Here is a 24,426-nt window from a genome sequence, read left to right as displayed (position 1 = left end):
GCAATAACCTAACCCAGATCCCAGAGCAAAAGTACAAGGAACATGAAAAATCAACAAAACATATTTCCTCCAAAAGCTGTCAACTACAAACTACTGAACATTGATCAAAGTGATTTAGACAAAATTCCAGGTAAATTCAAAATAATGATTATAATTATAATATGACAGATCCAAGGTTCCAATATTTTCCAAGAGGATATAAACAGCTGGATAAAAGAATGAAGTCAATCTATGGTATGTTATAGTTTCCTATTGTAACTTAAAACAATAGAATATACTGTAGAAAAGAAAGGTCAAGCTACAGGTTAAGAAGAGCTCATCAGAATAACAGCAAACTTTCAATTCAAACCATAAAAGCAAAGGCTTAGACAGATGTAGTTCAGACTTTAAAAGATCACAATTGCATGCCCACTCTAATATACCTAGCTAAAGTGTCTTTTTTTTTTTTTTTTTTTTTCTTTTTTCTTCAGCACAGTATAGGAATTCATGACCATCAAGTTAGCTCTGCAGAGGGCACTGACTTGCAGTTCATAAGAAACATGAAACCTAGGTAGTATCCTGGATTTGGAAAAAGAATCTCATATATCATACATTCAACACCTAAGGTGCTACAGTCAGGGGCCATCTTGAGATGTGACCTAATGTCTGATTTTGAATTCCTCTAGGAATTATAAACTTACAAATATTTTTTTCTGTTGGAACACCACAGACATTACACTGTACTGACTTACAGGAAATTCATAGACACTTTTTGATCTCAACCTAGACAATGGATGAGCTGCACTATAGGTGATAACAAACCATTATAGAGAGGGAACAGAAGGTTTCACTGTGATTACAGTTCTCTGCTTCTTTCTTGTTGTCTTGGTCTTACCATGCTTGCTCTGCCATGCTACAATGGCACTTATAGACAAAGTGCAGAGGTAATCCTGCAGTTTCTATTGCCACCTGGTTTACAGGGCCCTGAACAACTCAAGCCCTAACCATTACCCTACAGCACCAAACACTGCTTCTAATGAAGGAAAACCCCTAGATCCAGTTGTCACTCCAACTTTGGGTGCTCATATCAGGCAAGACAAGAGCCTTGACAAGCAAGGAGTAACAGCATGGTTTCTGTTTGCCACCCCATCTGTACAACTATCATCTCTATACTTTGTCTAACATTCTACTGAAGTTATGACTCAGTATGAGCACCACAGCAGTACTGCTATGGGTTTTTATCAATGATATCTGGATCCAAGCCACTGCTAAACTGAAGGGAAAGTACTCTAGGATCCTCACCACTAATAGGGCTGCCAGTGTTAGAGGGCCTTGCTACACAGCTAGAACCAACAGCGCTTGATGAAGGGGTGGTTAGCTGATAGGGTCCACTATTCCCACTGTGTGAGTAAATACACAGTGAGTGCCTTGCAGCCGTGCCTATCAGCACTATATCTGCTTGAGCTCCTGTACACACTCATGTGGCTCATATGATAGTGGGTTTCTGATTCCATCTCAGTTTGCACTGTATGCGGAGTCATTAATCATAGCCCAAGGAGCCACAGGGAAACTACACTATGTTCCCAATTTCAAAATACAGCCATAATAGTAGTCAGTTTGATCCATCCGATAGAAAAAAACCTTATTGTAGGAGCACAGGAAATATGAAAACTCAAGGTACCATGCCTCTAAAGGCACACATCAAACTCTTTAGTAACCGATTTCACACAGGCACAGATGAAATACACCATAAAGAACATTTTAAATAGTCATTTACAAGCTGAATAAAATCCATGAGAAAAATAACCCATTAAATGAAATTAGAAAGATAATTAGGATATTAGTGAAAAATTTAGCAGAGACAGAATTTTGAAATTCTTAGAAATGAAGAGCTAAGTCACCTATATGTATGTATGTATGTATGTATGTATGTATGTATGTATGTATATGTATATGTACATCTATGTATATACACACATATATATTTATATAGAAATGTATATATTATCAAACCACAAAGATGAACAGTGAAGAATAAAATAAGAAATAAAAGAAAGAAAATCTCAAAAAAGAGATAACAGACAGGAGTGAGCCCTTACAGATCACTAGTAATGGATGAATGAAAACAAACAGTTCTTCAGTTAAAGAACTCAGAGTGGCCATTTTCCTTATACACCGAGGGGCTGAGAACTAGATGATACAGAGAACACTCAGCGTGGAGGACAGAGGCAAACACAAAGCACCTGCTGATTTGAGCATTCTAATTAAATGACGTTTAATGACTTTAGGTCAGTATTTTACTCTCGATACTTTAGCGAGAAGAAATCACATTATTTGTGTTTTTCCTTGCACTGTGCTATGAAGCCAACCACTTTATTTAAGAATATACAAGCAACTGTATGTGTTGATGTACACCTAGTATAATTGAAAAAAAATAGTGAAATCTTGAGAAGCTTTGACTTTAGAGTACTGTGTGAAATAAATTAACATATACACTTGAATTATCCAGGGCATAAAACATTTTACAGTAAATTTGCTAAAATAGCAGTTTGTAAGTTATACTGAATTAATTAGCTTGTTTCAACCATTAAACAGAAATAAAACACGTTAGACATTAGTTTAAAGGAAGAAAATGTTCTTTAAAGACTTCAAACTATAAAGTCCAGTGAGACAATTTTTCAATTGTTCAAATTATATAAAGTTTCTTGTGAGATTAAATTTTATACAATAGGGCTTATATTTCACTTTTAGAAGCTATTCCATCATGAAGTATAAAAATGTTTCAATGACTCTAATCAGCAATATAAAGCACTGCTTATACACTGAAGACTATTTGGTGTATGTTCTATTTTCCTTATGACAACATCAAGTAGTTACCATTATGAAGATGAAACAAAACTTATTTTTAAAAATCTTGGTTTACTACATGTGTTCCTAATCAGGTTATAGTGAAAAACAACAATAATTCTTGCTTATTCACAGACTGCATATAACTAAGTTATACTACTTATAAATGAATGAATATGTTGATCAAATTTGTCAAAGAGATTTGAGAAATCTAAAAGTTAACTATCATCTTTTTTCAAAAAGTTTCTTCTGGTAAAACAAAACAACCCGCCCATTTCAACCTCAGGGCTGTGAGAGTGTGGTTGGTTAATGCCTGCTGTGCAAGCGGGAGGAGCGTCCCATCATGTGCCTCTGAAGAGCTAGTGCTTGTGGTGCATTTGTAATCCGAGCACTGGCAATGCGGGTGGAGGAGGTCAGCTAGCTTGGGCTAAAACTGGCAAGCTCCAGCCCCACCAAAATATGGATCACCAAAACCAAGGTTGATCTCCAATCTCTGCATTCTCATCCCCCAGAAGAAAATCCATTTTATCACATTCATCAACATTTCATACCTTTACTTACTGCTCCCCCCATTAGAAAACTATGACCCAAATTCTCAAGCCTACTTTTTTTTTTTACTATTAAAGGAAAAACTGGATGGGAGAGATCTTGGCAGGACATGAAATAATTCTTTTGGCAATTCTTTAGTGGCTTAAAAGTCAGAATGGTATTAAAGCTAAAAAGTAAAGGTCAAAGTGAAATTTTAAACTGAAATTACTAGGGTAAAACTGCCAGGAAGATTCCTTCTTTAGAAGCAAACTCCAGCTCTCCCCACTGCCTGAACGCACAGTATTAGTGCAGCCGACATTGTGAAGTCAAGGGAACCCAAGAACACAGCCTGTGTCACACCAGTGACTCAGATTCAAAAGATTAGTGTCATAAAGCTCTGTACAATTCACAGTGTTGAAATTTTTGGCCTTTAGTTAAAAGCATGTAGAAAATTCCTGGTTTAAATTCTTGGTATATATCATACACTGAGTTGGACACTGCATATTACTTGATAAATGCCTTTGGTAAGTCTAAGTATTATGATGTGAAAATCTTGCCAACTTGCCTGGACTAAGAAATGCATAGTGAAGTAAGCTGCTTGGTGTGTTTGTGACTTTTCCAGAGATGAGCGACAAGAGCTTCTGATTAATGAATGAGTTAAACCATGGGTGGGCTCATGTGCTGGCGTTATTGAGATCTGGGAAGGACAACAGCAGGGCCAAGCTGGAGGAAGCAAGTCACTAGGGTTGTGTCTTACCTGACCTCTTTCACTACTTTTTTTTTTTTTTTTTTTTGCTTCCAGGCTCATCATATGAATTACTCTGTCCTACTACATGAGGACATATTACCCCCTGAGATAACAGACCAAGACCTCTGAAACTGTGAGTCAAAAATCAACTTTCAGTCTTTGAGTGTCTCTGTATTTTGTCACAAAAATATGGTCAGTAACACGTATTTGCACTTATAAATAGGGAAGTGCAGCTGTGGATTACTCAATGTTACATGGAAAAAAAAACAAGCAGGGTCAAACTTAAAGACAACTCTATGAAACAGAAAGCATGTTTCTACTGTAAAAGAATAAAGAGTTGGTCAAAAGCTCGGTATGGTTGTGTAGGAATTTAAATTCAGTACCTGAAGGCAGAGGCAGGAGGATCACTGTGAGTTACTCACTATGTGTCCAGGGCACATAATAAGTCCCTAACTCAACAACAACAGCAAAAGTGAAAACAACAGACTAGCAAGACTGCATGACATTCCATGAGTCGGAACTGGGACTGTCCCAATTTCGATGAATTTGCAGCGCAGATTTTTCTACCTACTTTCCTTTATATTAACATTTAAATTTGAACCTTAAAAATAGGAATGAGAACTAATTAAATAATAATTAAATAATAGAAATATTTTTATAGGGGCTGTAAAGATGGCTCAGTGGTTTGAAGAATGTGCTGCTCTTCCAGATGACTGGAGTTCAATTCTCAGCACCCACACAGTGGCTCACAGTCATCTATAATTCATGTTCCATGGGACCAGACACATTCTTCTGACCTCTGAGAGTATGAGACACATATGTGATACACAAACATACAAACAGATAAAACATTCATACATATAAAACTAAAAAATAACTTTTGAATTACACTAAATATTTACTTTATAGCCCAATAAATGGCAATTCTCCCCTTGGGAGGCCTACTTGACCTTTGGGAGACTAATGAAAGTATTTATCTCTTAGTGTAGGTTCCTCTTCTTATCTCTTGAGATCCCTTAGAAACTTAGCATAACCACGGAGCTGGTGCCTTTTCCTCACCCAGATCTCTGTTTGCTGTTAAGAAATACAAATTGGTTGCCAACAGAAATAGAAAAACATAGATGTATCCAGTATTTGGAACATAAAAAAACCCATAGAAAATGTTAAGTGGTAAAAAGGTAGATTCATGCAAAAAATATACAAACTACAAACAAATCTAATTATGAAAAATACTGTTTAACAAGTCAAAGTTTGAAATGTCTTATCATTAGACTGTTCTTTTACACTTTACTACCCTGTTAGTTTACCTTGCTATTACTAAAACAATGCATGCATATTAACTGAAATCCAATCTCATGAAAACAATTATGATAATATAAAATTAGGATCTCTGGAACATTGAAGTTTTAAGAGCTAGGTTGGACATATTTTGTAAATTTAATAAGAAGGCCAATATTGAAAACATAATGGGACAGTTTTCTCAACATTATTTCCTTGGTTCTTAACAAATAAGTTCCTATTATACCAACAACTCTTAACATTGTTGTATTTAAAAAAATAAAAGTCTTTGCTTCTGTGATCGCATATAACAAGTTGGTGTATTACTGGCTAGTGCACTAATGTTGGAGATAAAACATGTCACCAGAGGAACAGTGGGAAGTAACTCCACTGAGAGGACATGAGTGCCAGCAGTATGGACATGAATGATGGCCGGACACTCCAACAGTCCATCTCTCAGGACTCCTACCGAATCTGCTACTACGTACCAGGTCTGTCTTTGGAGGGTCTGTACACTCGGCCGGGAAGTAAGGCACTGAGCTCCGGACTGCACTGTTCTCAGATGCTGGCTTCAGAGGCTGAGCGTGCTGTCTGTATGTAGCACTTTTCGGAGTCCAGCAGAACAGATTGACTGACTCTCGTACACAGCGTTCAATGTCAATTTCTAGGTTAAAAATATCAAGAGACAAACATCTGTAGAATTTAGACTACATTGTTAATATAAATTTTCTTTAAATTTGTATGAGATGAAAACCAAGTAGAAAGGAACCCAACAAAAATAATGTAGATATTAATGTGCATATTAGTGATTGGAAAGGTAAGAGATATTTGGTTATTATTATTACATCATCATATCTGTACTTAAATATATAAATGTCATCTTTTGTGGGATTCATTTGACATTATGTATTCATGCACGTCTTTGTGTATTTTAATGTATCATTTAAATACCATAAAATGTGTTTCATTTAACAATCTGATATATGTACTGCAACAAATGTTTCCCCTCTGCAAGGTAAAATTGGGGCTTAGATGTAGGAATAGTTACACAAAAGACTCAGATATTGACTAACCACAGTTTGTAGTAAAATACACTAAACGTTGTACTGCTGTTTAGTATATATATGTATATATATAATTTATTCAGAGAAATATATAATTTATGTATATATAAATTATATATATGCATATATATAATTTATTCAGAGAAAGGTGATCAAAATACCAACCTAGGCATTTCCATCAGTTATAATTTCGTGAGTTAGCTGAGCTTTTATGTAGAGATGAAATGCAGGCAGAGGCAATGCATGTATGTGTGCACTGCTACCTCCAATCACTGTTTGTGACTGGACTATAGTCAACATTTCTGATGAAGAATTAACCATTTCTAGATGAGGAAGGTGGAGCACAGCAGTGAAGTCCCAGATGATGGAGATGTGACGCAGCACTGGCTAGTGCTGCCCTGTCTTCATTCTTAAAACCAGAACATGGAACTCTTCTCATTTTGCCCATAGTTCCATCATGTCGGTTCAGATAAGCAATAGATTAAAAACATAGATTTAAAAATCCAAAGGGATAAGTTTCTCAACTCTCTTTAAGGAGATGTGGAAACAGGAATGATCTAGATTTGGTGGATGCAGTGTGGTTACTGACTTGACTGGACAGAGACACTCTTAAATGACAAAGCGCACTCCTGACTGGAGCCTGCAGAAGGTGGCAGGCAGGGATGGAAGATTCTTTAATCCTCGCCCCTTCCTCTTGCTTTTTTTTTTTTTTTTTTTTTTTTTGCTAATTTTTCAACTGTGTGTTTCCTCCTACTGAAGGTCAACCTCCCCACAAAGGCCCAAAGGCAGCAGAGTCAAGTAACCACAGGCCCAAGGTTCCTAACACAAATCCTTGCTCTTTTTAAGCTGTGTGTCCCAAGGGTTTTACAGTATACAGACCGCTAACAAGTGCATGCTGCATGGATTTTAACTGTTTGCCATCACAGAGTGGAGAATCTTTGGAGAAGGGAAAACAGCATTCCTTGGGTCCCTACTGCCTGACATGGCTTTCTGTTGTATGCTCTTGTTCCATTTAGTTTTCACAATGATCCCAAAGTCAGATCATCCCCACTCCAGCCATCTCTGTTAGAAGAATGAACTAAGATACTGGGAAGCAAAGTGACTGTTGGGTGTGTTGCTTAGGTAGGATGTCTGAGCTACTAAGGGATCACATAGGTACCCTGACTCATTTAGGTTTGGAACAGAAACAGCAGTTCTGGAAATATCAGTCACTCATTTAGACATTACTTTATCTGCTCTTAATGATTTTTGCCAACTTTACAGATGGTTACTTCCAGCACATAGAGGTCAGATTTTAGATCTGCATCACACATGTTATTTCTGACGTACAATTATATAGAGTGTAACAAGAGTTGAATATAACTGAATTTATCTGAACATGATGCCAATATAGTGAAATGTGTTTTTAAAATTTTCTACAATTATCAATCCAAAAATAAAAACTACAAAAAAAAAATAAAAACTGAATTATCTCTACATGTTTACAAACAACTATGAACAAGTTATTTTAGAAAACTTTCAATTACAATAATTGAGATTAGATACTTCGTAGCTAAGGAGAAGAAATGATCAGTTATATAAATTTTGTATATTTAATACTAAGTCCCTGAAGAAAAAGAATTTCAGTCCATACATTTTCTATCTTCAGTCTCCAAATCAGTTTGACACATCTGTCACGCAGCAAAAGCTTCACATCAAGTCAGTGATCCAAATCAGCAGCATGGCTCCAGCCGCCACTTGGCAAAGGGAAATGCCAATCTCCGTCTGATTCCAGGGAGCTCTGCAGCTTTGCCTGGTGTGCAGTGAACCCTGAAAGGCTGCAGAGGACCTGCCCCATTCGATAGTGGCTGTCCTTGTCTCCAGTTACCTAACTTGTCCATCTCCAAATCGTCCCACAATTAAAACACAATGCAAGCATATTTTATAAACTATCAGTTGTGCAATCATTTTTATAGGCCAATCTCTAGTCCACAGTACTGGTATTTAATTTGTAAATAAAGCACGAGTCCTATGTTAAGGTCTCTCAGGTTTGAATCAAGACCAGAAGACTTTTTTTTTGCGTGACTGAGTGAAATAATTTTTCTAACTCTCACTTTCTTCATCCTCACTCATCAGTTTCATCTCTCAGAAAAACTGAAATATCTTTAATACAATAAACATACATCTAATGTTTCCTGCGAGCAAAGTCAGATTTAAAAAGCTGTCTCTTGAAGCCCTTGCTTCTTTTATCTGGATGGGAATGATGGCTGCTTAGGTCTACTGAATCCCTGATGTCTGAACATTCTTTCACTAGTATGCAAGAATTTTTTTTTTTTTTTTGGCTCCTTTATATTAAATCTTCTTTTGAACAGGAGATAAAAATATTCATTTTTTTGATTTACTTCATCTTGATAGGAGTCTCCTCACTTTCCAGAGCCCTCATAGAGGGCTCACAGACAACAACACACCTTTTATATTTTTATTTGTCCTGAGGTGGTTTTTCACTGACCATAGTGCCTCAGGGTTGGATCTTCTTCCTTCTGAGTTATGAAGGGATCTACCGCCTTTTCTAAGAAGTCAGGTCAAAGTTAAATTTGAGAAAATTGCATGATTTACTTCTTTTATGTGCTCTTAGGATCTTGGTACTTTCAAATTTCATAATCATATAGTAACAATATCTACTTAACAGAGAAGTGTTGTTTAAAAAAGTTTCGGTACAGGCTGAGCATCTGTGACCAGGAACAGATCTTGGGAACGTCTGTTCCCACCCGGAGGCGACTTCAGGACGCAGAGCGGAGCCTGGCCCAGCTGCCACCCGGAACCTGGGCTGCCGGGGAGTAGAGAGATCTCTGCGGAGTGCACACGGAAAGTGTACCAGAAACACAGACCAGATACAAGGGAAAGGCAAGAACATATCACTGACAACAAAATGGCAAGAGGAAAGAGAAAGAGTATATCCCAAGGAAACCAAGACAATCTAGCAACACCAGAACCCAGCTCTCCAATAGTAGCAAACATCGGAATTCCAAACACTCCTGAAAAAAAAAGACACAGACCTGAAATCATGCCTCAAGACGCTGATAGAGTTACTTAAACAAGAAAGGGAGGAAAAGCAAAAAGATTCAGAAGCTTTTAAAGAAGAAACAAGAAAAACACTCAAAGAACTCAAAGAACGAGAGGAAAACAGAACCAAAGAAATAAAGGAATGGAAGAGGAAAATTAAAACAGAAATTGACACAATAAAGAAAGCGCTAAAAGAGATAACCCTAGAGTCAGAACACCAAAAAAAAAAAAAAAAAAAAAAAAAAAAAAAAAAAAAAAAAAATCAGGAGTCACAGAAGCAAGCATTTCCAACAGATTACAAGAGATCGAGGAGAGAATCTCGGGGTCAGAAGACAACATTGCAAACATAGACAAAACAGCCAGAGAAGATGCAAAAAACAAAAAGCTCCTAACCCAAAATGTCCAGGAAATACAAGACACAATGAGAAGACCGAACCTAAGGATAATAGGAATAGAAGAGGGAGAAGAGTATCAACTAAGAGGCACAGTAAATATCTTCAACAAAATCATAGAAGAAAACTTCCCTACACTCAAGAATGAGATGACCACGAGCATAAAAGAAGCCTTCCGAACTCCAAATAGGTTGGACCAGAAAAGAAATACCTCCCGACACATAATAGTAAAAACATCAAGTGCCCAAAGTAAAGAAAGAATACTAAAAGCAGTAAGGGAAAAAGGTCAGGTAACATATAAAGGCAGACCAATCAGACTCACACCCGATTTCTCAACAGAGCCTATGAAAGCTAGAAGAGCCTGGACAGACATCATGCACTCCTTAAGAGAGCACAAGTGCCAGCCCAAGCTGCTATACCCAGCAAAACTATCAATCACCATCGATGGAGAGACAAAGATATTTCAAGACAAATCAAAATTCACACAATATCTGACCACAAACCCAGCACTACAACGAATTATAGGTGGAAAACCCAATACAAGGAGGGAAAATACAGCCTAGTAAAAACAAGAAAACTCCTAAACAAGAAAACTAAAAGAAGAAAAAAACACAGACACAACTCAACCCAAAAAAGCAAAAATGGCAGGAAACAGAAACAATTATTCCTTAATATCTATTAACATAAATGGTCTCAACTCCCCAATAAAGAGACATAGATTATCAGACTGGATACATAATCAAAATCCAGCCTTTTGCTGCATACAGGAAACTCATCTCAGAGACAGAGACAGACACTATCTCAGAGTAAAAGGGTGGGAAAAAAACTTCCAAGCAAACAGCTCCAAGAAGCAAGCTGGAGTGGCTATTCTAATATCGAATAAAGTAAATTTCCAACCAAAAGTTATCGAAAAAGATAAAGAAGGACACTTTTTACTCATTACCGGGGAAATCTGTCAGGAGGAACTCTCAATCCTTAACATATATGCTCCAAATAAAAAATCACCCACATTCATAAAAGAAACTCTACTAAAGCTCAAAAAATACATTTCACCCCACACAATAATAGTGGGAGACTTTAATACCCCATTCTCACCAATGGACTGATCAGGGAAACAGAAACTGAACAAGGACACTGCAAAACTAGCAGAGACTTTGAACCAACTAGAATTAATAGATATATACAGAACATACTATCCTAAAGTAAAAGAATACACCTTCTTCTCACCACCCCATGGCACCTTCTCGAAAATTTACCACATAATTGGACACAGAATGAGCCTTCATCGATATAAGAAGATTGAAATACTCCCATGCATCCTCTCAGATCACCATGGTCTTTAACAACAACAAAGACAACAAAATGCCCACATACACATGGAAACTAAACAACTCTTTGTTAAAGGATAGCAGGGTCAAAGAAGAAATAAAGAAAGAAATTAAGGACTTTCTAGAATTCAACGAAAACGATAACACAACATACCCAACCTATGGGATGCAATGAAAGCAGTATTGAGAGGAAAACTCATAGCCCTAAGTGCTTCCAAAAAGAAACTGGAGAGAGCTCACATCAGCAACCTGACAGCACAGCTAAAAGCCCTAGAACAAAAGGAAGCAGATATACCCAAAAAGAGTAGACGGCAAGAAATAATCAAAATTAGGGCAGAATAGACCAAATAGAAACAAAAAGAACCATTGAAAAAAATCAACAAAAGCAAGAGTTGGTTCTTTGAGAAAATCAACAAGATTGATAAACCCCTAGCCAGACTAACTAAAGGGCAAAGAGAGAGTATCCAAATTAACAAAATCAGAAAGGAAAGTGGTGACATAACAACTGAAACTAAGGAAATTCAAGAAATCATCAGATCCTACTACAAAAACTTATACTCCACAAAATTGGAAAATCTGGAGGAAATGGACGAATTCCTAGACAGATACTAGGTCCCAAAGTTTAACCAGTACCAAGTAAACCATCTAAATAACCCTACAACACCTAAAGAAATAGAAGAAGTCATCAAAAGCCTCCCAACCAAAAAAAGCCCAGGTCCAGACGGGTTCAGTGCAGAATTTTATCAGACATTTATTGGGGATATAACACCAATATTCGCCAAACTATTCCTAAAGATAGAATCAGATGGAATATTACCCAACTCATTTTTTGAGGCTACAATAACCCTCGTACCTAAGCCACACAAAGACCCTACAAGGAAAGAGAACTTCAGACCAATCTCACTTATGAACATTGATGCAAAAATACTCAACAAAATTCTTGCAAACCGAATCCAAGAACATATCAAACCCATCATTCATCATGACCAAGTAGGCTTCATCCCTGGGATGCAGAGATGGTTTAACATAAGGAAATCCATCAATGTAATCCACCATATAAACAAACTTAAAAACCAAAATCACATGGTCATCTCACTAGACACTGAGAAAGCATTCGACAAAATCCAACACCCCTTCATGTTAAAAGTCCTGGAAAGAACAGGAATCCAAGGCCCATATTTAAACATAATAAAAGCAATATACAGCAAACCAACAGCCAACATCAAACTTAATGGCAAGAAACTTGAAGCAATCCCACTAAAATCAGGGATTCGACAAGGCTGCCCACTCTCTCCCTACCTATTCAACATAGTACTGGAAGTCCTGGCTGGAGCAATTAGACAGCAAAAGGAGATCAAGGGGATACAAATCGGAAAGGAAGAGATAAAAACATCACTCTTTGCCGATGACATGATAGTGTACTTGAGTGACCCCAAAAATTCCACCAGAGAACTCCTACAGCTGATAAACAAGTTCAGCAAAGTGGCTGGATACAAAATTAACTCAAACAAATCAGTAGCCTTCCTATACTCAAAGGACAAACATGTGGAGAAAGAAATTAGGGAAAAGGTACCCTTCACAATCGTTACAAAAACTATGAAATACCTTGGTGTGACTCTAACTAAGGAAGTGAAGGACCTGTATGACAAGAACTTCAAACCTCTAAAGAAAGAAATTGAGGAGGATCTCAGAAAATGGAAAGATCTCCCATGCTCATGGATTGGAAAGATCAACATCTTAAAAATGGCCATCCTACCAAAAGCAATCTACAGATTCAATGCAATCCCCATCAAAATTCCAACCCAGTTCTTAATGGAATTGGAAAGATCAATGTGCAATTTCATATGGAATAACAAAAGACCTAGAATAGCAAAATCCATCCTCAACAACAAAAAAACATCTGCGGGAATCACTATCCCTGACCTCAAGCTATATTACAAGGCAATTGTGCTGAAAACTGCATGGTACTGGTACAGAAATAGGCAAGTGGATCAATGGAATAGAATAGAAGATCCAGAAATGAGCCCTCATGTATATGGTCACCTGATTTTTGACAAAGGAGCAGTAAACATTCAATGGAAAAAGGACAGCCTATTCAACAAATGGTGCTGGTCCAACTGGCACTCAACATGCAAAAGAATGAAAATAGACCCGTTCTTATCTCCTTGTACAAAGCTCAAGTGTAAGTGGATTAAAGATCTCCACATTAAACCAGATACACTGAAACTATTAGATGAGAAAGTAGGGAAAACCTTAGAACACATAGGCACAGGAGAAAATTTCCTGAACAAAACACCAATGGCTCAAGCTCTAAGGTCAAAGATTAACAAATGGGACTTAATGAGATTGCAAAGTTTCTGTAAGGCTAAGGACATCGTCAAGAAAACAAAACGGCAACCAACAGAATGGGAAAAGATCTTTACCAACACCACATCAGATAGAGGCCTAATATCCAAGGTGTACAAGGAACTCAAAAAGCTAGACACCAGAGAATCAAATAACCCTATTAAAAAATGAGGTACAGAGCTAAACAAATCATTTTCAGTTGAGGAACACCGAATGGCCGAGAAACATCTGAGGAAGTGCTCGACATCCTTAGCCATCAGGGGAATGCAAATCAAAACAACCCTAAGATTCCACCTCACACCAGTCAGATTGGCCAACATCCAAAACTCAGATGACAGCAGATGCTGGCGAGGCTGTGGAGAAAGAGGAACACTTCTCCACTGTTGGTGGGGTTGCAAGCTAATACAACCACTCTGGAAATCTGTCTGGTGATACCTCAGAAAATTGGATATAGTACTACCTGAAGACCCAGCTATTCCACTTCTGGGCATATACCCCAGAGACACTTTAATACACAACAAAGATATATGCACCACAATGTTCATAGCGGCTCTATTTATAATAGCCAGAAGCTGGAAGGAACCCAGATGTCCTTCAGAAGACGAATGGATACAAAAATTGTGGTACATATACACAATGGAATACCACTCAGCCACCAGAAACAATGACTTAACCAAATTCTTAAGAAAATGGCTGCATCTAGAGAAGATCATCCTGAGTGAGATAACCCAGTCACAAAAGAGCAGACATAATATGCAGTCACTGATAGTGGGATGCTAACCCCAGAGGCTTGCACTCCCCCAGAAACAACTCACAGACTCTATGAAGTCCAAGAAATAAAGAAAACAAAAAATATACATATATTCACAAAACAAGAAGACTTTGACTATTTCCATGTTGCGTTTTGTTTTGCATGTACTTTACGCTTATTGCAACTAGTAGGTTTTCAATGCATACTGTCAAGCCCTTGAAAAAAATCAAGTACTGACTAAAAAACATATTCACATGGTTTTATGTAAAATTTATTTTAATGTCTGAAAAAACAGTACTGACAAAAATGTATAATTTTAAGCAAAAAATGTTTAAAATCTGTACATTTATCTTTGTTTTGCAAAATAAAGTCGTTAAAAAAAAGATAAAAAAAGCCAAGCACTGACAAAAATGTATTTGTATACATTTAAGCAAAAAGGTTTAAATTTTTTTCCTTTTATCTTTGTTTTGTAAAATAAAGTTTAAAAAAAATAAAGAATATATAGTTTACAAACATAAAAAAAAAGTTTCAAAAGCATTAAGCTTTAAACTATTTTAAAGTTGTAGAGAATTCCTCCATTGCCAAGATTTTCTGTTCCCAACATGACGGTGAGGAAAGGAGCATTGATGATGTGTAAGTCTGGATGTAAGTCTAAACACTATTTCTCCATGCGGATAGAAGAAGGTTACCCTACTGCCCATTTAGTGAGTCCTTACAGTATCCAAGAGGTATTAATAGTCTTCACAGAGATAATTAATGGCTCAGAAATTATGAAGTTTAGTCAAAATTTGGAGTGAGCTTCCTAGTGAGATCTAGAGAGCTATATATTCTTGGATGAAGTTTTAAAAATTTTAAACCAGACATACATTAATAAAGAATTAAAGCAGATTAAAAAAATAATGCCCACCAAATATTGACACTCTGTAATAAGGCCAAGCTCTTTGAAGGAAAATGACAAAAGCTAGATTATAATTTATATTTATCAACATCAACTATATAATTAACAATAATTTTTAAAGCAAAAATTTAACTTGGTTGTTGTAATAGAGAAACAAAAAGGAATGGAGCAATGATTATCTAGACATTGGACAAGAGATAAGTGTACGAACGTAATTGCAAATAGGTCAAGGGTTAAAAGGAGAATGTACTCAAGGCAAATTGATAGAAGTAAAAGAAGTGAAAAAGGAAGAGGAGGGAGGAAGAGCAGCAAACACAGAATCACGGTGAGAAGACTCACCGGGGCTTTTCTAGTGTTCCAAAGACAAGGGCGAACACGACCACAGTACACTGTGGGTTAGGACAAGTGCAGTTCATCTGCATCAGCAATGCTGCCAGTTATGGAAGGCAAGGGAAAGGATGAGGTGTATAGTAGTCTTAGGTTTGTCACAACTCTGTATAAACAGCAGTCAGACACTACAGACCTAAAAAGGATCTAACTCAAAAGGTGAAAGGGAAGCCAGTAAGGTATTAAGATAATCCAAACCTTATCAGCTAACCGTTTTGTGTTTGCTGGCCACACTTTTATTCATGTGTACATTCTCAGTTCAGGTACTACACTTTATCTGGGGTCCTTTCACTAGCAGAGACCTTTTTAGGGCATGTCTGAGGTCACCTATGTAGAAGAATGAAGACTTCCTTCCACTCTGACCCAGCGCTTTTCCATTCTAGGTGAAGATGGATCCTATTCCTAGGTGAGATGGACCTTTGTCTAGTTTCCTGTCTTACTGATGCTGTTTCAGCAATAATTAAAGGTTGACTAGTATTTTTGGTTCGTGCTGTTGCCATAATCACAATTTCAACTCCAGCTCCTCAGTTCACCTGAGTTCATCTCATTAAAACCAAAACCAAAACAAACAACTCAGGAAATAAAAGGCCCAACCATTAAAGCTCTTGTAGGTTGACAGAATGAGATAAAGCCACTATCTTCAAAGGGAGAATCTGGTATCTATTAGAAAGTACAAGGAAAGAATTTTGTGGGCTGATAAGACTATTCCGTATCTTCACTGGGGTGAGATTTACATATATGCTGGAAAATGCTGCAATGTATTGAATTAGATAATTTAAATCTACACATTTCCTGAAAATATGCCTAAATAGAAGAAATAAAAAAATTCTTACATATTTTCCTTTAAGGTTTCTTTATGTCTGAAATTTATAGCTACTGGATTTAGAACTGCCTATCAACTGTTAACTGCACAAACCTTCAGATTTTTTAAATCTTATTTTGTGTAAGAAAATGTTTTCCCCACATGTATGTATGTGTATCATATATATATATATACCTTTTGCCAATGGAGGTCAGAAGCGAGTACTGAATTCCCTGGAACTGGAATTATAGATGGTTGAGAGCTACCAGGATGGTGCTGGGAGTAAAACCCAGGTCCTCAGCAAGCAGCAAGTACTGAGCTATCTCCCTGTTCTTAGAGCTTAATTTCTTATACTATAAAAATGTTCGGATATGGATGATTTTCAATATAATAATTAACTGTGTTAAGCAACTTTTTTATTTTTAAATTTTTATTTATTTTTTGAGAATTTCATGCAATATAATTGATCATATTCCTTTTCCTTCCCCAATTCTTCTAGATCCTACCCTAACTCCCAACCCACCAAATTCATGTTCTGTCTTAGAAAGCAACCAAGCCAAACCAAACCAAACCAAACCAAACCACAGGAGTACACAAAGTTCATTTGGTGTTGACCAGCTACTCCTGAGTATGAGGCCAGTCATTGAGTGTGGTTGGTATTAGACTTTGTGTCCCCGCCCCCTCCCTGAAGAAAACTGCTTCTCCTTTTCCCAGCAGCTATCAATTGCAAATAGCTTCTTGGTTGGGGCTTGACTCTGGTTCACTCCCCTTCTCCTTGCTGGGAGTTTGGCCAGAAACTGTGCAGATTTAGTCCATACTGTCACAGTCTCTGTACGTTCATCGGTGCAGTAGTACTTCAACAATTAACATTTTGAAATGTAAAATTTGTTTGTAAAAAGAAGATAAGATAAACTCGAAGTACTGAAGTCTTCTGATAGGAAAACATTCCAAAATTACTACAATGGAACTTGGAACTCCAGAAGACAGACTAGAAAAGAAAAGGGTTAACTTGCGAGCAGAGATCTTGACAAACAAAATAAACACTGCACACCATGAAGTGCCCCTTACACAGAAAGTTGCCTCAGCCCCTCAGATTGATAGCATCTTTATCACCATCTAATGTCTTTAGATCAGCAGTTCTCAACATGTGGGTGGCATGCCTCCTGGGTGTCAAATGGCTTTTTCACAGGGTCACCTAAGAACATCAGAAACCACATATATTTAAGTGATTCATAACAGCACCAAAGTTAGTTCTGAGGAAGCAACAAAAATAATTTTGTAGTTGGGTTCATCATAACTGTATTAAAGAGTTGCAGCTTTAGTTAGGTTGAGCACTGCTGCTTTAGATGAAAAATAATTAAAATTAGTAGTTATAATATGATATAGAGTCTAGGTCTTCCAAAGTCCCAGGACCTGCCAGGAGCCCAGCATTCCATCCTTAAAAAGTGTGTGTATGAATGGTAATGTGCAGTACAAGGTACATGAGCCCGGATGAGACACAGTATTAGAGAAAGCATTTAGGCACTCAGGACTTTACCATGAAATGTATTTTGGTAAAGAGCCCTTCAATAAAAACTCTTTTACTACATTTTTAATACACTCTCATCCCATTTCTTAGTGAACAGCATTTTGAAGGTGCCCACCTCTTTGTCTGTATTATAGCTTGAATGATTTTTTTTCCCTAAACTGCACATACATTTTGCTTTTTTTATCACTCTCAGATCATATGCAATTTGGTCCGTGTGCCAAATTCCTCAGCACATCAAGCAATGCCCCTAGCCACTGTCACCAGCATTCGTCACCACCACTACCACGGCACACGGACCTCAGCTCTCTCGTTTAGTCACCTTATTTGCCTCCTACCTGCAGGGAACTGTGCAGTGTTACATCTTGTGCTGTCTTCTAAGTTCCACGTTTTCCAACTATGTTTTACACAGCCGTGAGGCATCTTATTTACTTCTATGCCCCAAGTTCACAATACAATGCCTGCCAGAGAGGAAAGTTTGCTATGCATGTTTTAAATGAATACGCACAGGTATCTCAGACAGGGAGCAAGGTTTTCTTATGACCAATTTCCATGCTTTGGATACTTCCAGCTTGAAAACACTGCAACAAAGTGGGTGAGTTTTCTCAGTGCTAAGCATTCCTGGGTGTTTTCCAGACAGAACTCAACTCCAGCCTTGTCATTTTGTTCTACATGCAGAGTTTGTAGTACGCCTCTATTGGTTCTTAGCCTTGCTGACACTTGCTGATGCAAAAAGACCTCTGCATTATTTGTCCTCGTCAAACACACAGACCGTCTCTAAGCTGAACAACTTGAAGGGAGCAGCAAGCTTTCATGTTTTGGGAGGAGGAAGAACCACCTGACATTTAGAGTATATGCTCTTCTCAATGGAAGCTGTTGTATCCAAGCCTAACCAATTACAGGACATCTGCAGTCCAATCTTCAAACTATGCTAATCATTTTATCACTTAAAAATCTCTACTAGTTTCCAGCTATTTACACGCACGCACATGCACTCGCGAGCACGCACACACACACCTTAACTGACTAACTTTCCTATACCATAAGCATCACCAGTCTTTGCTTGTTTCCCATTGGCAGCCTGGGCTAATGCAGAGGAATCCACCCAATCACTTACCACTGCTACATTTCCAATCTTGTTGATTACCCAGAGCAATTCTTTGAGGGAAGTTGATTTCCCTAACTGAAAATATTACAGAACTAATGCAGTTAACAACACAATTACAATATATGTGATTAAGATAACTTGAAAGTGTCAGTCACTTTAAATAATTATTCATGAATGACTTATGACAAAAAGCAAGGAACAGAATTCAGCAACAAGACTAGTTATACACGAATACACATGTCATCAGGTATGTACACATTCTTTGTGGGAAATCTTCAGTATGTGTGGAATGAATGGATGGATAGGTACATAAATGCCACCTTGGCAATGTCTAAGCTGAAGGAAGGTATAATATTCTCAGGAATTTGACTCTAATTCACTCCCTTTGCAAATAGACTATGTACAATCATTGCTGGTACAGTTTCTAAAGCATGTATCATTCCCACTGCTTAGTGCCTGCAATGAAGAGATATTAAAAATGCAATAAACAATGCTGATCCATGGGCACTTAAGCTGTGTTTCTACTCTTAATGTATCTTTATCAGTGGTGGTGGAGTAGACCGTGCAAAGCAGCACATGCGGCTAAAGGGCCAGCCTCACACCTCAGAAGGAACAAAGAGGTAGCTGGGAAGACAGCTCCAGGATAGCTCCAGACATTCTCTCTTTAACACCTCATGGTGAATCAGGAATAAAGCGTGAGCTTTTGGGTTTTGTGGCAACTAGAACATACCTGATAAGCACTTCGTAGGCCATTGGAAATAAGTGACATGGCTTTCAATTCTCAGAGTAATTAAATAGTTTCCAATATTGAAACAAGAATCTGGCTGTAAGGACACTGACCCGCAAGCCCTCTACTCCCTCTCTGCCCTGGCTTTAAAGTGCTTTTGCTGAGCTCTGACTCAGCAGATCCACTGCATTCTGAGCCCGCATAGTGGGGATGTTATTTTCACTCTGTTGAGAACCACAGTTTAAAGAGAGTCCTTTCAATATTTTTTGTGCCAAATGTATGGAGATACAGAGGCTAAGTGAAGGGGCGAAATATAACAAACCTACAAGTGTTATTATTTTACTAAAAATACAAAATCATAGTCAGAAAATACATGTTTATACTTAAATTATAAAATGGTTTGGTCTTTAATTTCTTCCATGTAGTATTAGCAGCAAATGTGAGAGGTGTCAAAGTTAGTTTCTGATTTTTTAAAAAAGGTTCATTTTATTTTATGAGTGCTTTCCTGCACGTATGTCTGTGTGCCACCTGCATGCCTGGTGCCCACAGAAGTCAGAAGAGGGTGCCAGACTTCTTGAAACTGAAGACATTTGTGGAACTGTTTTCTACAAGAGCAACAAGTACTTTTAAAAGCTAAGCCTTCTTTCCACCCCCAGTTTCTCATTTAAAAAGTATTTTACAGCTAATTGGCTTTAATATGTAATAGATATATATATATATATCCATATATATATGGAGTGATTTGAAAGCCAAGACATATATAAACAGTTGACAATGAAACCAATTTCATTGGTAGGATGATGAAGAACATGTTAACAATAAAACTATCAGATACCTTCTGAACTGCTCATAAAATCTCACAGAGTTATAAAATAAATATTTCCACCATGGTGAAAGCCTTCTTATTAGACTTTTGAAAACTTTGGACTGAATCTAAGATGAATTATTACTTTGGTTCACTCTGTTTTCAATGTTATTACAAAACATTGACTAACCCTGACTTCATTCTTTTTTAGTTATAATGTATAGAAGTGTTTCTTTTCTTCACATGTATGTGTACCTGTATAAGCCTACCAGAGAAGACTGAACTTAGTGGTCGGGTCATCCTCTGCTGTGCCTCCGTGACTGACTGACTCAAGGTTTCCTGTCAAGGCCAGTGCTTGCCAATTCCAGCCAGTATGACTATCCAGCTTGCCCAGGGGTCCCCCCTGCCCACTTCCTGAGTACTAGAATTGGTTAGTAGTCTACATGGCTTTTACATAGGTTCACAGGAGCTGAATTCCAGTCCTTATTCTAGTGGGGCATGGGTTTTACATCTCCACAGTCCCCAGTTTTATGTTTTAAGAGTACTTCTTAGGTCAGTGTTATGAAAAATCTCCGGCTTCCTAGAGTTATGTAACATATGGTGGCCTTTAATTGGCTTTGTATTTTCCCAAATTATTTATTTTAGCTAAGGAATGATGCACTATAAGATTCTCAAAAATAATGAAGTAGTTATACCCTGTTGTCCCCTTAACAAGGCTGAATATAAACTGAGACTTCACAAAAAATGAATTTTCATGACATTTTATTTAGGTAGCCATATAATCATACCTCACACCCTGAAAAACCTCCTCAAATTAACTGCTTTTTCATTTATGCTTAACAACCTTTAAGCTCAAAATAACTTAATTTTCCATATAAGTATGCTTAACAATTTTTGTGCTCAAAATAATTTAATTGGCATCTACAACGTTTCCTTAAGGTAATGTGTAGTTTTTAGGATTGTGGTGGAGAAGGAACACAGAGAAAGGCTCCACAGTCAGCTTCTTTTATGCCCATTGCACAGCAATTCTCAGATATCTATAGCGATGCGCAGGATGCTAAGGTACGCACAACCGCCATGACACTGCAGCCGGAACACGTGAGCAGTTAGCAGATCCCAAGTTTTGGGTAGACCAGCAAGAGTTTTCTAGGCAGAGCTGGCACTGACCTTCGTGAGAATGAGCTGCTTTCCCTAGAGCATGGAGAAGCACCAGAGCTCCAAGGAGGATGCTCTGCTTTGCACAAGTTCAGGCAGTGGAACAAGAACTCTCGGTATCTTTAGAAATTAACCCCCCCCCCCCCCCAGCTCACAATGATACTTTTTTGTCTGTATTTTCTCTTTTCTTTTCTAGCTAGTGTCCTGTTGGTTCTAAGTACAAGACATTTACAAATTGTTTCCTTTTTCAGTGTTTTCTTTCTTCTATGGAGAAAGCTTTTCTCTTCTCATTTTATATCCCTCAGTTACTTAAAGTAACAAAGAGGTCACACATTAGCTGTCTGCTAGATGTTCATTATTCATAATGTTATACTTTAATGGTTTCAAATTAAGAAAATTAAAACTTGTACAATGTATAAAGAAACATGTAGTAGCTTTTTAAATGTTAGGGTATACTAAGTTGTTTTTCCTTTATGGTATGTAACAAGATAAAAATATGCTACTTGGCTAAAAATGACATCATCTTGCTATTATGAAACTTTTAGTAGCAATTCTATTGATAGTTAATATAATTGTACATTTTGGAATTTATTTCTGCTAGGCAATAACTTTGGAAGAAAACAATTAATAAATATTTAAAGCAATTAATAAGTAAAGAGTTATTTAACTTATTTTTGTTTACCTCATACCTGAATCAACTGTAATTAGCAATATCTAAATATAACCTACATATTTTTGATTGTAAGTACCACCAGCATTTATGCTAGAAAATGAACTTAAGAATCCAGTATGGGCCTGCATGAGTCTGACCGGTTTCATGGTTCCTGCCAATCATACTCTCTGTTCTGACAGGCGTACCATCAACTGTATACTCACACTCAGGGTCTATCTCACAGAATCACACACAAGCCAAGCACTTAGAATTTCCTAAGTGGGGAGCCTAAATAAAGGTTTAGTATTTCCTTACACTCATGTGAATAAAAAGTACCACCATTTTTTTTTTTATATTATTGTAGAGTTAAAAGGCCTTCTTCTATTTAAGCATTATTTGCTGAGGCTTAAAGTAAGTAGGAAACAGCTACTAACTATTCATTATTCAGATTGTTATATGTTCATGGTTTCAAATTGAGAAATTTTAACCTTGTATGATGAATAAATTAAATCCAAAGTAGACTTTTTAATGCTATGCTAAGTTGTTTCTCCTCTATAGTGTGTAACGAGATAAAAATACGCCACTTGACTATACTCTACAATAAAAATTATATATATGTACACATACACATATATGAAAATGCCATAATGAAACCCATTACTTTCTACTCTAATTTGAAAAAAACTTAACAAATGAAACATACATACATAGTACTTGATTTCTTATTGATTTTCCCCTATCTTCCTCTTATTCTTAACACTAATTTTTATTATTTTAAGAAGCATATGTAAGCATATATGTGCACAGGCGTGAATCCACAGTGCACTTGAGATCACAGGACAACTCATAGGTGTGTGCTCTCTCCTTCCATCATGCGGGTTCTAGAGGTAGATCTTGGGGTGTCAGGCTTATCAGGAAACACTTTTTGTGGCTGAGACATCTTCTGGTTTCCTTAAAGGTATATTTTATGTATTTACACTTAAAATTTCCAGGTTTAGCAAATACAAATGTAAGATATCCAGTCTCAACCAGTGACTAGGTGCACCATATTTACATAAAGATATTTATTTCATTATTTGAAATTCAAACTTAATGAGGCATACTAATTGTGACGTGTCAGCTTTTACTGGTGATTTATACCATAACAGCACGCTATATATAAATGAAAACTTGGATCAAGTTAGGAAACAGCTTAATAATACTTTTGATGTAAAAACATGTAAGAAAATAAGATTAAATCTCAATTAAAAAAAATGTGCCACAGGTCTACAAGACCTGGAAATCAAGAAGATGTGCCCTGTCCTTCTCTCTTTGCTACACCATACATCACCAAATTGCCTTGACATGTATGTAGTTCCAAATGCAAACAAAGGTTCCTCATTTTCTCATTCACATTAATTGTTCATTTCCATATTGGTTAAAAGGAAAATATGAAGACACAGTATTAAGGAGTTTTCCTAGCTCAGAAATTTCCTCTTAGTTTTTGGAACTTAGTTTTAGTCCCTAAATATTTCTATGGCTTTCTCATTTATAGACCATAGAAAATGTGATACTTAAGTGATTGTTTAAAAAATATGCTGTGAGGTTTGGTGCAATGGCTGCGTGGGAAGAGGCATTTGCTGCCAAGCCTCAAGCCTCAGTTCCATACTCAGGACCAACACAGTTCAAGGGAAGCCCAGACTCCTGCAACCACATATATACACACTTAAACACACGCACAAGCACACACTCATGCACACACGCTGACTGGGACCCCACACAGTAGCTGGAGAAAACTGACTATCAAGAGTGGTCCTCTAATCTTGACACGTATGCTGTACTCTGACAGAAGCACGTGTGCTCACACATGTTAAGAAAGTAAATAATAAATGAGGTGGTACCTTAATGATTCTGCCATACGACACTGAACAATTAGGAGAGCATGCACAGTTGATGAGTCAACACACACAAAAACCTTCATCTAGCCAGCTGTGTGCCAACACACAAGATACCACTGAGAACAGCAAGATGCTAAAACGTTTCTGGACACTTAAGCATATTGTTCTTTATATGCAATAATCCTGA

The 24,426-nt window shown here is 37.2% G+C and overlaps 1 protein-coding gene across 1 annotated transcript in view; it reads right to left on the bottom strand.

Moving 5' to 3' along the window:
• TBCK (TBC1 domain containing kinase) overlaps positions 1-24,426 on the bottom strand; it is a gene marked incomplete at its 5' end in the record, with an annotated part of 140,900 nt that overhangs the window by 38,256 nt on the left and 78,218 nt on the right. Inside the window, one exon of the mRNA XM_080915166.1 lies at positions 5,869-6,044. Within this exon, the coding sequence (XP_080771292.1) occupies positions 5,869-6,044 (176 nt within the window). The remainder of the gene's footprint in view (positions 1-5,868; positions 6,045-24,426) is intronic.

Source organism: Micromys minutus (genome assembly GCF_963924665.1).
Source record: "Micromys minutus genome assembly, chromosome: 4".
Taxonomy (NCBI): Eukaryota; Metazoa; Chordata; class Mammalia; order Rodentia; family Muridae; genus Micromys; species Micromys minutus.
The sequence above is the reverse complement of the archived record's forward strand: the minus strand, read 5'-3'. Positions and strand labels throughout refer to the sequence as shown.